This window comes from Frieseomelitta varia, unplaced genomic scaffold (genome assembly GCF_011392965.1).
Source record: "Frieseomelitta varia isolate USP_RPSP 00005682 unplaced genomic scaffold, Fvar_1.2 scaffold_291, whole genome shotgun sequence".
Taxonomy (NCBI): domain Eukaryota; kingdom Metazoa; phylum Arthropoda; class Insecta; order Hymenoptera; family Apidae; genus Frieseomelitta; species Frieseomelitta varia.
In genome coordinates, this window is record NW_025110025.1 from 377,353 (window position 1) to 392,749 (window position 15,397).

At 34.4% G+C, this 15,397-nt stretch overlaps 1 protein-coding gene across 1 annotated transcript in view; it reads left to right on the plus strand.

Annotated features, from left to right (window-relative positions):
• Positions 1-15,397, plus strand: part of LOC122529516 (neuropeptide SIFamide receptor-like) — a 93,343-nt gene that overhangs the window by 61,427 nt on the left and 16,519 nt on the right. Inside the window, exon 2 of the mRNA XM_043655721.1 lies at positions 11,234-11,333. Coding sequence (XP_043511656.1) covers positions 11,234-11,333 — 100 coding nt within the window. The remainder of the gene's footprint in view (positions 1-11,233; positions 11,334-15,397) is intronic.

Sequence of the window (15,397 nt, forward strand, 5' to 3'; positions counted from 1 at the left end):
TAGACTACCAGAATTGATAACAATACTCATTTTCTTGACAAACAGTCTTGCGATTATTACACGACAATTAATTGTGCAGTGCATCATTTCATCCAAGATGTTTATAGTCATCAACAGTTTTGAATATATTTGGACACCCGTACGTGAGAATAAGAGTAGGATTACGAATCTAACACGTAATTTGGTCTATCTATTGTTTGTTATATCTCTCCACCAATTTGACGCAAAGGAACAAATCAAATTGAGAAAAAAAAAAAAGAGAGAATGATTAAAGCAACACACGGCGAGATTGTTCGGTTGGAACGCGTCGTTGATTAAAAATGTTACGAATATTCATAAGGAATATTCGTTATTCATAAAAGTTACATTTCACTCAAGATTCAAATGAATCTCAAATCAAAGTGAAACATATTGAGTTTTACAGGAATTGTACGGCTATCCCCTATCGTGGTATTTTCAATTGAGACCTCGTGGTATTTCGAAACGTAATTTAAAACATCGATTCACTTTCAAAGGCGAGTCAGATATCGCTCTGCCCATTGATCGCGCGATGCAACACGTTCGAAATATTTATTAAAACGTACAAAATTGTTATCGCTTATTACTTTCGCACCTTTGTCTCGTTCTAATTACTGCTGTAGATTGAAAACGCAATCTCGCCCGTTGCATTTTAAACGTCTCGCAATAACACAACGGTTGATCGTTAATCAATTCGAATAAACCGATTATCGATTGTACGTCAAATGAAATCGTGAATTAAATGGAACGAAACAGCGATATAAAAAGCATTGAGGGAAAAAAAGAAAGAAACACGTGCTAAAATAACAAAATACATCTCGAACGTCAGTCAGTTTTTTTTTCCTTAGCCGAATGGAAACTCCAGCTTGTTGGGCAACGATTAAAATTCCTTTCAATTTGCAGGCATGAAAATTCCAGTTCTCTCTCTCTCTCTCTCTCTCTCTCTCGTTCGATCGATTTTTAACGTGGAAAACAATGCTGCTACTGCAACGTCCGTTCGAACGTTAATTCGCTTATCTATCCATCCTTGGGACACGTAACACGGCGGCATGATCGATCAGTCAAACGGCTGTCAAAACGAGTGAAATCGAGCGCTCGAAACGAGTACCGAAATTCACGACCGGTAATTTCATTTCTCGTAATTGGCAATCTGTCCCGCGATAGATTGCCAAATCGGACTTATACTGTTCTTACGGATGCATGGAACGTGTGCGAAGAGGATTAGTCACTTGATTTCTTCACACGATCAATGGCGGCGCCATTGTGAGCAATTTTTTTGTCTCGATGCACGTACAAATATATTTATTAATTTATTTACATTTGTTTGTAACGTTTGATTTTATCACCAATCATCCTATACAACTTTTTCTTATTTCGTGTAGAAGGAAATAATAAAAATTCGTATTCAGTGCATATTTCGCAGTATTTCAAGTATTACGAGTATGTATAGTAATATTGTGTATATTTGTATACTTGTCGTTTGTTAATTTGTTTCTTTTCCGTGTCATATGACATCTGCCGATTGAAATTAATTAAATGAAAGCTAATAAGTAAATAACTGCAACGAAAGTACGTGAAGTGATGCTTGTGTGAAATTGAAAGATTTAATTGAATGTTTTAGTAGTTGAAAGTAGTGTCAAAATTATCAAAATCCATTGGATAAACAAGATTATTAGAGAAGAACAATGTTTCAATAATTAAAATAAAATAGCAATTACTTGTTAAGATTATTGGAATATTTTTAGGACAAGTTACTTTATTTCACTAACTAATTTATTTTATTTCATTTTATTTACTAATTTTGGATAATATTTGGATATTCTAAATTGTAGCAACTATCCTACATCGTTTGAGACATTTGAAAGTATTATACATAATGGCTGTTTCAATATCAGAATCATCAAAGTGGTTAAAATGACCAATTTATATCTTTTGTTAGAAATTTTATAGATATAAAACAATGTATTTTAAGAGATTTCTTTCTTTCCTTTTTTTTTTAACTTTAATTTCTCTGATGGAAATTTTGTAGTTCCAGTGTCAATATGTTACATACTAGCACCAACGACGATCAGACAAATCATACATTCTATCATGTCAAAGCATAATAAAGTGTTGTATTAAGGAGAATAAAATGTTCTACGCTGCTTATTTTATTAACTGCTCGAACGATCACTACCAAGATCGTATATCATCGTGCATCAAGATTAATATTACACAAAATGTTTTATAAATCGCTCAATAAAATCATACGTTACAAAATATCGCTGTGGTAACACGTCCCTGTTACACCACGACTGCATAATAATTGATAGAAGCAGCGAACAAGCGAAATGAAAAACAAACCTAACGATCGTAAATCAGTGACATAAGTTGCGATACACGCAACGTGAATATGCTTTGCTGAAAAAAATAGCAAAGTAACTTGCAGTAAACGTTCGTCTTGCCTGGCCTTGTTTCCAAAGTTGCGCCCACTTTTTAGGATTTCGAAATATTCCGTTTCAAAGCGAAACAGAAAGTGTAACCGATTCCCTTCTCAGATATTCATAGTCAACGCCTTGCATATCACGCGTGATTTATCTTAGTTTGTTAATTCTTTCGTAAACTGCTCGCGAATCGCTTTCTTTCGATTTTCTACACCCGTTCGAACTGCACGTCGAAGTCTCTGTGTGTCGTTGAGGTTTGAACGAAAGAAACTCGAGTTTTCTTCTCTTCCTTTTTTTTTCTTTTTTTTTTTTATTTCTATATTTTATTGGAAAACAAATAAACGGAGTTGGAGTTGTTTGAAAACAGATTGATTGCTTTTTGATTTTCACAGGTAACGTGAAACGCTCTTTTCTTGTGAGTTGGAGGAAGGTTAAGCACTATTATTTTGAATCTATTTTTCTAGGGATGTATCTCACAATTAATGCTTTCTTTGGAAAAATATGTTTTTCTCAGATAAATTTGAATTCTCAAACAAATAAATTTGAGAGTTAACTTAACGATAATTCTAAGTTCTGCAATTTTTGGTAATTATATAGAAAGAAAAGTCACAATAGCGCAATATATGGAAACTAACGAGAGAATTGAATTAAAGATTAACTGGAATAAAAATTAATTAATTAAAATTCAATTAAAGATTAATTGGAATAAAAATCTGTATATAAATTTTGAAAGTGAATTTGTTTATGAAAGAAGAATCAGGTTGGAGTTGGAGTCATAAAATGATAATAAAATTGACGATCGATATTAAGTAACACGTTCACTGTCCTGTGCATCATATGTGAAACACAATGCACACCTACAATCAGTTTTGAATTGAATTTCATTTGAGAAATATTGTGTGAAATAAAACTAACGCGGTAAAAAAAGGATCATGTTTATTTATTGCAAATTATAAAACGCTCAAAATCTAAACAGTGAACGTGTGAATAGACTTAGGTTGAAATCTAGAATAAATCTAGAATAAACATAACACGTAACAACGCATGTAACAGTATTATAGTATTGTAACAATGACAATACATAAACGTTTGTTACAATATATTCTAATCTTAAAATATTACTTGAGAATAGTTTGGTTGATATTTCTTTAAGCAACATTCAATTCATTAAAAAAATGAATTCTAAGTTTGTACTTCCACTTTAATTATTCTGAATAATTAAGATACACATAAAAGTCAACATAATTTCACAGTAATTCAGGCCAATCAATTTTTTGATAGTCTTCTACGGTTCTTTTTTTCTTAGAATTAGTTTCGCGTCGACACCAAGTACCACAACTCAACGTTTCGATTCGCAAAATCAAAACAACATATACACGAAAAAAAAAAAAAAGAAAAAGAAAAGGAGAGATAGTTATTCGAGCACTATATTATTATATAATAATATGGAACGAAAGGCACGGCAATTAATACGCATGTTGCAATAACCTTCTCTCCGATTGTATCTCATAAACTAACCGTGACAGTCAGTCCATTACCTGGCAGGCATTTAACGTTTATGGTTCGTATCTCGCGTAACGAGGAATGCGTAAAAAGTTGTCTCGCCTTTCTTTTACACGTTAATAACATGTTAATAGAATCGCACGCATTGTAAATTACGCCTCTGTCCGAATCGATCTCATAATTTAGAAATTTGCCCTCCTAATCCCTCACTTTCCACCGACATTTCTGATTGTAGGCGGCTCGCGTTAATATTCAGACGTTGTAATATCGAAACTGTTACACATTTCGTAACGAGAAATCGTACAATAATAAACTCGGGCTAATAACTTTGAAGCTTGAAGCTTGAACTAATTGCAACGATTAAAAAATTGTTAGGGTTGATGAACAAGGATTTGAGGAAGATACGAATCTAGATAATGTTTTGAATATGTCTCGATATCAATTATAAGAATATTCGATTATAAAAGATTACAAAATTTTATTAATATAAAATTTGGACGTGATCTTCGTAGGACGATTCAACGTTGTCTCAAAAATCAAACAATTATGCATTTACAGAAAATTTGAAAACACATAAAATGTGTGTACGTATGAAATGTCAAAAATACAAAACGATAGTTGTGATATTTAATTTTTATGAAACAAACAAATAACTTTATGTGTCTATATACAAATTTCATTAAAGATTTTGTATTGCTTTAAACAACTGTGACTTAATAGGTAAATTAAACACATTTATCACAGTGGAAGAATCTTATTGCTTCACATTAATTTCTTCCTTTAAATTTTTTCGTGTGTCTCGTCCACTTTCGGCTACATTCTACTTTCTAAATTATTTTCACTAAATTTGCAAACATTTTCCTCACAGTGTGTCCCTCCTACGATACCTTCAACATCTTTTCGTATTTCTGACACTTGCAGAAATAATCACTTGTCTAGACACTTAGTAAGAACATATTGTATGCACTTTATTACCATCTCTCCATCTCATTTCCACGAAAATATGCAATAGCTGGGAAAGTTGGAAGCTGAAAAGAAGTCTCGCAGAATAATTGATGCCGGCTCGTATGGTATGCTTCGTCGCCCAAACGAGCGTAAGCGACAATTTATCCAGTAGCTACGAACTCGGAATAAATTAGAGAGTCAACGACGTCCGTATCACTCGCTTCCCAACCGGGATCGAGGAGAGATTCTCTGACCTTGGGCCTCACGAATTTGTGATTCTCCGTAGCATTACGCGCGGAAACGCATTGAGCAGAAATTAATAAACGATTGGATTTTTCTAACGATCTTCAATCGCAATTAACGACTACACTCCAACTTTAATTGCTAATCGTAAACAACGATTGAATTCTTGTTTTACTAGTCGTCAATTGCGATGAAATATTTTTTAATCGTTAATCGTGACTAAGGATTAGTTTAATCGTTAATAAGAATTGAAGTTCCTTTCAATTTCAATCGTCAGTTGGATACCTCATTAACTTAGCTGAAATTCTTTTTGTAATGAAATACTCTGCAATAATGTATAGAAAGGTGATAAAGTACTCTGTAAATCCGTGAACAATCAAATAACATTAGTGAAACATTTATTATTGTTTGTTTATTGAACAAATTTCAAAGAAGTTTGAAATATCAAGTATTTTAATAATTTCAATTAATAAAATTTGCAGTTAGGAATATGATTATAATTAAATAATATGATTATAATTAAATAATTATAATTAAATAATTTGATGTAATAATTAACAATTGATATTAACGCTATTGATCGATTAAATTTGACGATTAAACACCGTTGATCAAACGACTGACATGGTTAATTGTACTAATCGACTGAATCATTTCCTCGACGATTCATTATGCCGATCGTGAACGTCAATCAATCGATGAAACTAAAAATTTTCATCGTATCTAGGTTCTCCTCGTCCCTCGAGGAAACAGGCATGACACAACTTGAATATGCTTGAAATTCGCGAATGGGATGAAAGAAAAACTCGCGTCACCGGGTTCAAACGCGATTTCGAGTCCAGGCGAGATTTATTCAGTGGATTATTTTAAAAGTTGGAAGGACGTCAGACTGTCGAGAGTGCGATTGATTGCAGACAGCGCCGAGTTTCGTGGAAATTTACGTTCAAACATTCGGGCTGCTTTCGTTCTCGATTCCTCCGCGACACTCCATAGACTTCGTTCTACTGGCGACTGCGACATCTTCGATATATACGCAGGCTTGTCGATACCGAACTTTCATAGAAAGATGAAACACGCCCCGTTTTTCGTGATATTTCTCCGTTTTTCTTCGTTCATTTTTTTTTTTTTTTTTTTTTTTTTTTTTTTTTTCAAGATCCACGTTTCTCTGGGATATTGAAAAGTAGAAAAAATGGCAGGTGTTTTCGAGGGAAAGGATTATTCTAATATTCTATATTCTCTTTGGAAACTTTTTTTTTTTTTTTAAGTAAATGACGTCAACATAAGTTCTGTATTTATTATTCCTACATACTGTTGCACACATTAATATTCAGACATTTAAATACACTGGCACATTAGATATTTAAACTGTTGCAATTTCGTGAAACAAAATCGTGCAACAACAAGCCTGAGTTCATTTTAAAACTTGAGGCCTATATACTCTCAAAATATATTGTTCGTCTAGTTTCAAAATATTCTCGCATCAAGCAGCGAGTGGGAAAGTGAAAATACTTTCTTCTTCGAAATTGTTATAAATTGTCATAGTACGTGGAATCGTCGAAAAATTTTCTTCACGATAAGTAAATTTACAATGGTTTCGAAGATTGAGATCTTCGTCGTTTCATTGAATTTTGAATATTAGGCTTGGATGAGAAAATTTCGAGAAATTGTAATACTCGTTTCGTTGGCTTCGATCCATATTTCTCTGAAGTATTATGTCAATATCTTCTGATACCTGTATGTTAAGAAAACCTGTTATACTAGAATACTCCTTAATATACGAATGCGTATAACTAGTATGTACAATATAGTGGAACCGGTTTTAATCTATAAACACAAATGAATAGTAAATTGTATAATAAAAGAAAAAAAAATATAAAAAGAAATATTTTAGATAAGAAGTGAATGGTTTCGAGGAGGTCGCAATCTGCACAATTAATTCGCCTATACACGAAAGCATAGTTTCTTGTACATCCTTGTAATAGTTTCCCGACATGTTCATAGATGATAATGTACACTGTTATAAAGAATATCGAGCTGTACCAATTAATGAATCAAAAAAATATGTTAACTCGTTTGAAAAAAGTGAAAGTGACGTTCGTATGAACTCTACACGCCTATCTAACTATGTAAAACCACTAACACCAGATTGTATCTGATCGCCACGAAACGACTTTCATTCTTTGCCCAAATTACTTTTTTACAGTCATAACAGACAGTAATTTGCATTTATGGATTAACCTCTTGCGCTGGAATGACGTGCCACGCACGTCGAGAATTTTTTCTCCCAAAATTATAATTATCGTAATTTTTGTAATTATTGTAAATACTGTAATTATTTGTAATTATTGTAATTGTAAAATTGTAACTTTTGCTCCAGAATTTCCTCAGTTTTAAGTATACTTAAGTAAAACAATGTAGGCAAAACGAATAATACATTTATTAGTTCTCAATAATTTCTATCCAGTGATATTATACCGACGAGTATCAAAAAGATAGCGACAAATTACTGTGTACGGTTCGGTCACTCGTTATGGTCCGCAATCAGTTGCCAGCGCAAGCAGTTGAAACCGGTCACCCTGTGTAGACTGCCTGTTTTAGGCTTGTACATAAATACGCTGCATATACATATATACACTCTCTGTATGTAATCATCATCCCTCATCATAAATTTATAGCACGTATAGCTCAGCTTTGCCTCGATCGATTTCCAGAAAATCATCGCCACATTATCAACTCTTTCTCTCTCTCTCTCTCTCTCTCTCTCTCTCTCTCTCTCTCTCTCTCTCTCTCTCTCCATCCTCCAATATTTCTCTCGGTATTTCTCGCGCATTTTCACGCGTCAACGTAGTCGCTATCGAAATTCCCTGGAGAAGCGGCACGTCATTTGCACGGCGCGGCGCGGGCGTGTGCAAAGAGCCAGCCTGGGGTCCCCTTTTCCCTGTCGAAACGCGTCGACGCGACGGCCGATTGTGCGGCCTTTTAGTGGCAGCCCGGCCACCGAAAGTATTGTGCGGCGAAGTGAAGGGTAGGCGCGAGACCTTACACACGAAAGGAAAGGAACTTCCCGTTGGCCGTAAATCAACCGTTGCGCGGAATAATTATTTATTCCGTCGGATACGTGCAAACTTGTCGATAAAACCCGCGCTGCTAGCGTGCTGCCTACGCCGCGTCAAAAATCCATTTCCATGGAATAACAATTCCTGTTCCTTCCTGTTTCGAACGAGTATTTTCGCTCGCCGTTTGAGCGATCCCCGGGAGCTGGGGAGGGGGGAGGAAAAAAAAAGGAAAAAAAAACTCTCTCGTCATCCAGACGTCGAAACCGGAAGCTTACGGAGAGACGCCGCCGCATCCTGCAATTAATATTCGATGAAAAGAGCACAGCGGCGCGAATCGTCGAACGACATGACTCGAATTCATCGAGATGTAATGGCTCCGGGCTTAGGTCACGGTACGCTGCACTCTGCCAGGGAAAATGTTACTCGATACACACGCATTGTGATACAAATACGGTCTTGGTTGGTGTATGTACGTGTTCGTTTCTCTTCGTTCTAGTACTTAATATTTCTGTAGCAAACTTAAATCTCCTGTTTGATAAAACTTTGAAGGCCGTGAGTATTCCTTTTTCTGAAATGTGTATTTGTTTAAAATGTGTGCGTGAATTTTGTAAAAATATTTGGCAGGTAGATCTTCGTACGCGTGACACGAGACACGCTGAGACGAAATTTTATTTACAAATTGAATTTCACGTTCGTACTTAGGCTTCAGCCTGTGCCCGATTCGTCGTATCTTAATTATTTATGGCCTCTCAGAATGGTACATGGCCTCTAAAGGACTTCAGTTCATCTTGACAACTTTTAAAAATTAAAAATCACCTTCATTTCTTGAAAAATATCATAAACATAGAAAATTGTTATATAATTCGCTGTGTTGGTCATAGTAAGCCGTACAGCTTTGTGCTCTGCCATATTTTCCTTTTGTTTACCATTTTTTAGAAAAATATTGGACAAAAATAACGCAAGCACAGTTTATGTAAAGTATTATATATTGCATAAAGAGTTATTAAATTTTATATATATATATAAAATACACACACACACACACACACACACACACATATATTATTATAAAATATACATCTTTTTTTATTATTGAACTGGAATTTATTATTATAGAATTCTATTTTCTTTGTCCTCTGCCATTTTTTCCTTTTGTTTACCATTTTTGAGAAAAATATTGGACAAAAATAACGCAAACACAGTGTATGTAAAGTGTTATATATTGTATAAAGAGTTATTAAATTTTATATATATATATAATACACACACACACACACATACACACACATTATTATAGAATATATATCTCTTTTTATTATTGAACTGGAATTTATTAAATTTTATTATTATAGAACTAACATAATACTTTGTTATACAATTAGAATTACATTACAAATTTGTTAAATTTCTTTCCCTCTTTCAACTTTAACCACGTCGTTTTAACTAATAAAATTTCCCTCTCTCATCCTTTCGAAACTTTGTCTTAGCCCGAACAGCCTCTATAATGCACGCATAAACTTCTTGATAAACCCGCTGTCCGCGATCCTTTTAACTTCAAATATGGAATCTTCCGCCGATTAATTAATTTCGCGGAGAACAACTTCCAGGGGAGAGCTCGCCGAACGCAACGTTCGACATTATTGTCACGTTGCGATCACTCTGCACGTTCGTACAATTTATTACGCAAAACTTGCTTGCTAAGCATGAAATTACGGGAATAACTGTTAATTAACGTCTACGGCAGAGCTGCGCCCGTGACAGTAGAATTTTTAATTAGATTCCTTTGCCAAGGAACAGACTTTATGAGAAAGCCTCAGGAACGCGAGTAATCTCTTCTTTTTTTTTTTTCCTTTTTTTTTCCTTTTTTTTTCCTTTTCCTTTTTTCGCGGCGACGATAATGAAATAAGAAGAAACTGTGAGAAGCTTTGGAATGACGTGCAATTACTATACGACATTGTGCTATATCCAACGGTCGGACACATACATACCTACCGTTCGTTACTATGCAAGCGCTTTAACTGCTCCGCATTTACGTTTTTCTCAAACCAGTTCTCTCGAGTAATTAGCATTAAACGACACATCCATGTAAATCACTGTCGATTTTGAAACGTCGATTTTGAAACGATCTCGACTTTAAAAAGCCCTTATTTCGCGAAAAATGCGAAATTACGCTACGAAAGAATAAGGACGAAGTTAATTTCCATTCGGTCTCGTTTTTTCTTAGAGAACAGCTCTTTGTTCCGGCGGCAGTAATTGTTACATAGGAAGCAGAATCCTCTGCTTTTTAGAGACCGAATGCGTCTTCGTGTTCGAGACGTTCGTGTAATTTCAATTGTGCATAAAAGTCGTTGCCAAATGGACTGCGAAGTCTTGATACAATTTCATGCCCTTGCGAAACGCGATTGAAGATATTCCTGCCCGCTGGTAGATATTTGGACAGATATTCTACTTTCTCGACTTTTATGTATTCCCTGCGCACTCGAAATCTCCTCGCGAACCCACAAACTCGTAATGAATTAAATATCCATGTATCCAATACTTTGATTGAAACTTTCAACAACAAATTGACAGATCACGATTGCAAAAGATGGAACTGTAACAGGAGTGTAACTTACAAAGAGGGATATTGCGGACCACAACGAGTGTCCAAATCGTATACAATAATTCGTTCGCTTTTTTTCTTTTTGAACTCGTCGGTACGATGTCGCTGGATAGAAATTTGTATCGGGATTTGTAACAAATTTATTATTTGTTTTGCCTGGGTTATACGTAAATATAGTCGGAACTGAGAAAATAAAGTTAGAAGAAAAAGTTCTCGACGTGCGTGCCAAGAGGTTAAAATTTCACACTGTCAATTTGTATTTTTGCGACGAGAGAATAACTTGCGCGCTCTCTCTCTCTCTCTCTCTATCTTTCTCTCTATCTATCTCTCTCCCTGTTTTCTTCGCTTTTCTTTCCGAAAAGAAACGAAATCATTTTCGGCAGAGAGTAAAGTTTCACTCCGTCGTCTGACTTCAAAGGATAAACGGCGAACTTGTGTTTCAGCATGGTTCCTGGGATGGTTCATGTGTAAAGCGGTCGCTTATATACAGGGCGTTTCCGTGGCGGCCTCTGTCTACAGCCTTGTTGCGGTTTCCTTGGACAGGTATGTACTTACTTGCATTGTACAGTGAACTTTTCAAAGAATGACTTCATCGGTGTCCGTCGACGCTCGCTTGTCAATCGACGTAGAACGCACGGTTACTATGAAAGTTGTTTCCATGAATCTCTGTTACTTTTAACATCGTTTAACAATATAATATTTTAATTCTGTATATATATAAAATATATAATATATATAATATTATATAATATTATACATATTAAATATATATATTATATAAATAATATTATATATATATATATATATAATATTTTAATTCAGTATATATATATATAAAATTTATAATATTATATATATAATATATATATAATATTTTAATTCTGTATATATATAAAATATATATTATATATATAATATATATACAATATTTTAATTCAGTATATATATAAAAAGAACAAATTTTAAGAGCGCATTCACCAAATATGATATATAATATAACTATAACTTTATATTTTGGTATTATTAAAAAATATTATTTTATACTTATTTTAATATCAATATATACAGGATGTGCTAACAAATACTAAGAACGTGTAACACTCATCAAATATAGTTAGTTTCGGAGTGACGAAACTTTTTTTCAGTTGCTTATATTAATATCTCGACACTTAAATATTTGAATCATTACAGCTTCGTGAAACAAAATCGTACAGCAATAAACTTCGTTCAGTTCATTTTAAAGCTTGATGCCTCTACTTTTGAAATACATCATTCATTTTATTCCAAGATGATTTTACATCGCACGATGATACTATTTTCTTTGTAAATGTCGTAAATTGTCATAGCATGCAACATTGAAAAACGTTTTTTCAATGACTGAATCTACAATGGATTTGAAGATTAAAGCCTTCTCTTTATAGTAATCTTATAGTGTACGATATTTTTGGCCATTTTGAATATTAGGTTTAGACAGTCAGAATTCAGAAAAAATTGTGCTGAATGGCGACCAAAAGTTTGATACCGTGTTTCATTTTCAAAGTAAAATGATTTGAAATCTGTTCGTTTCCCATCGACACGCAATAACGAATAATACTCTCATTCCTTTCCCCAAGTTTCTTTTATCGCTATCGCGATAAATCAAAAGCAACTCCTAACCAACCCTTAGCTACTCGAGCTACTGGAAAGGATAAGTAAAAAGCGGAAGGGTGCTTCGTCTGAAAGAAGGAACGAAGTGCTTCCTGAAGTTTCCTGGAAATCAAGTTCACGTGTAATAAACTTTTCTCGATAAGCCCTCAGATTTTTATCATTTTAACGATGAACTTGACAGGGCTGAAATTTTGAACGTGCGAGTCGTCTAAAATGTATTCTTATTTAAATAGCATGTAACTGTTTGAAATTGCTATGAATTGAAGAACTGAACTTACAAGAACCTTTGAAAACTTATCGTCGTCTTATTAAATTTTGAATGTAAATTTACCAAGCCAGCTTCGTTCCTAACGCCTGTTTATTCGTCTTTCTCGACGAGAGAAAGAAAATCTAATCGTCCGTGTGTCGGTTATTCCAACTTGTAGCTGGAAAAAAAAAAAGAAAAAGAAAAACAAGAGAAAAAGAACGAATATGGATATTCATGAATATTGCAAAATCAAAGAGCTGTTGATCAAGATATCATTAACGTATGTATGTTCCTCCCTGACACATTTATCTCTCATCTACATAGCGATGTAAAACAATTATGGGCTGCGTTACAGGAGGTTACCGCGTACCTTCACGTACCTTCACGTTGCGTTGTTATGACATCCTAGTTGCTCGTAACCGGTGTCACATTAGAGTAAGAGCTTGTGGCGAGAGCTATACATCCACCGAGCGAGCATCCGGTATTTTCAAATAAATAGAAACTTGATTCCATGGAATTCAAACTGAAAATTTGATTACTGGAAGAGCATTTTAGAAATTTTAAAATTAAAATACCAGAGCGATCGAAACGATTGGCCAATTTTCTACATTCACAAAGGTGTTTCAAATGTTCGAGCCATTTGCAAAATGGAAACGTGTTCAAAATCAAATTTTTGAGGCTGGAATAACTTCTGCTGACTGACTGAACACATTGCTTTTGCACATAATATGTAGAATAATTAAAATCAAATCAGTTGAAAGTTCAAAAAGTTCAAAGAATCTCAAAAACTAAAATAAACGTGACTCGAAAGAGAAAGATGATAAAATTTTCCAAGACACCTAGCTCGAAGATAGAAAATAAATTATACGAACAATAATTATACAAATATGAAAGAAATATAAAATATAGATAGATGTAAAAGGAAAAAAGGAGTCCAAAGAAATTTAATATATCATTCTTAAACACATGACAGACTAACTAAAATGTAGAATATAAAAAAAAAATTCTAGAGAGAGAGAAAGCTAAAGAATATGTTATAAAATCATTTCTATCCATACATCAATAATACATCTACATCGAAAAGTACACTAATATCTGATTTGCCTGTTTTGCTCAATCTTTATATAACGTCATTAATAATTATACAAATGAAAGAAATATAAAATATAGATAGATGTAAAAGGAAAAAAGGAATCCAAAGAAATTTAATATATCATTCGCAAACACATGACAGACTATCAACTGAAATATAGAACATAAAAAAAAAAATTCTAGAGAGAAAGAAAGATAAAGAATATGTTATAAAATCATTTCTATCGATACGTCAATACATACATCTACATCGAAAAGTACACTAATATCTGATTTGCCTGTTTTGCTCAATCTTTATATAACGTCATTAATAAAGTTTCCTATGGTATGCATTTATCACGTGAGAAAATCTAGAATGGCTATTAACAGCAAATAGTGATAATATTGTTGGTCAGAAGTATGATATTGCGAAACAAACGACGCGTCCTCATGGTTTATTCTTTCATCGATACATCCCACACGTGAAGTGTTTTACTCGCGGACGAGATAAATTTCATATTCATCGTGATTATTTTCACCGATATTCTCTCTCTCTCTCTCTCTCTCTCTCTCTCTCTCTCTCTGTCCAAACTCCACAATTAAATAAAATCCACCGACAACTCTTACCTCGGTGTCTCTATCGTTCTTCACAATCTGAATGGCCTGTTGCCAGCAACAAGGGGGATAGACAAAAGGGAACAAACCCGGTCGCATCTCGCGAATAGAATTCTTTTTTCGACGCTCGAGGCCTCCTCTTTACATCTAAAGCGAAACGTTTGGCATCGTTCGCGAATTCTGCCGGTTCGCCCGTGAACCTTTGCCAACGTTTCTCGCGTCTTTCGTCGGCGCGACGCGACGTTTAAAATCTCTCTCGTGCCTTTGAAAACGCGGAACACGCTAAGCGAGACCTCTCGAAGCAAAGCGAAGGAAGAGAGAAAAATGCGAGCCGAGTTTTCTTGGAAGCGACCGTGATATTCTTCTGGCGATATTCTAGCCGATATTGTCTCGTAGTGTTGCAACAACCCCCCTCGACCGAGTTTCACTTTCTTTTTTCTTTCTTCTTCTTCCTTTTCCCCTTTTTTTTTCGCAAGATGTGTATTGGACACGGGGAAAGAAGAGGGCGAAATGCGGGCCGTCGTCGTTTGGCGAACGCACTTTCCGATTCAGTTGCCCAACACACGCACCGCGATCGATAAAGGAAATCGATGTTTGCTCGAGTTTCTTTGCCGCTCGTTCACATTGACTTTCGCCCGCGACTTTCAAAAGTGAAGTCTCCATCAGGTTTCGTATGTATAGGGAGATTTTTGCAGTAACAGTTTAATTATTTATGTATTTATTTATACATTCGTTCGTCCATTTATTTATTTATTCGCGGGCGGTGTTCGTTGTCTCACACGTTGGCATAGCCATCAGTTATCATTATGCAACAAAAAACAAACAAAGAAAGAAGACTAAAGAGAAGGAAAAATACAGATAAAAGTAAAGTAATTAAATTGTATCAATGTAATAACGAAGTGAAAATAACGATATAGATAAAATTTATATCGCGTTGAAGATTCTCTCCTCAGTTTTCTAATTATGATTTAAAATTGAATTTTTCACACTTTTTCTTTTTCTTTTTTTTTTTTTTTTTTTTTTTTTT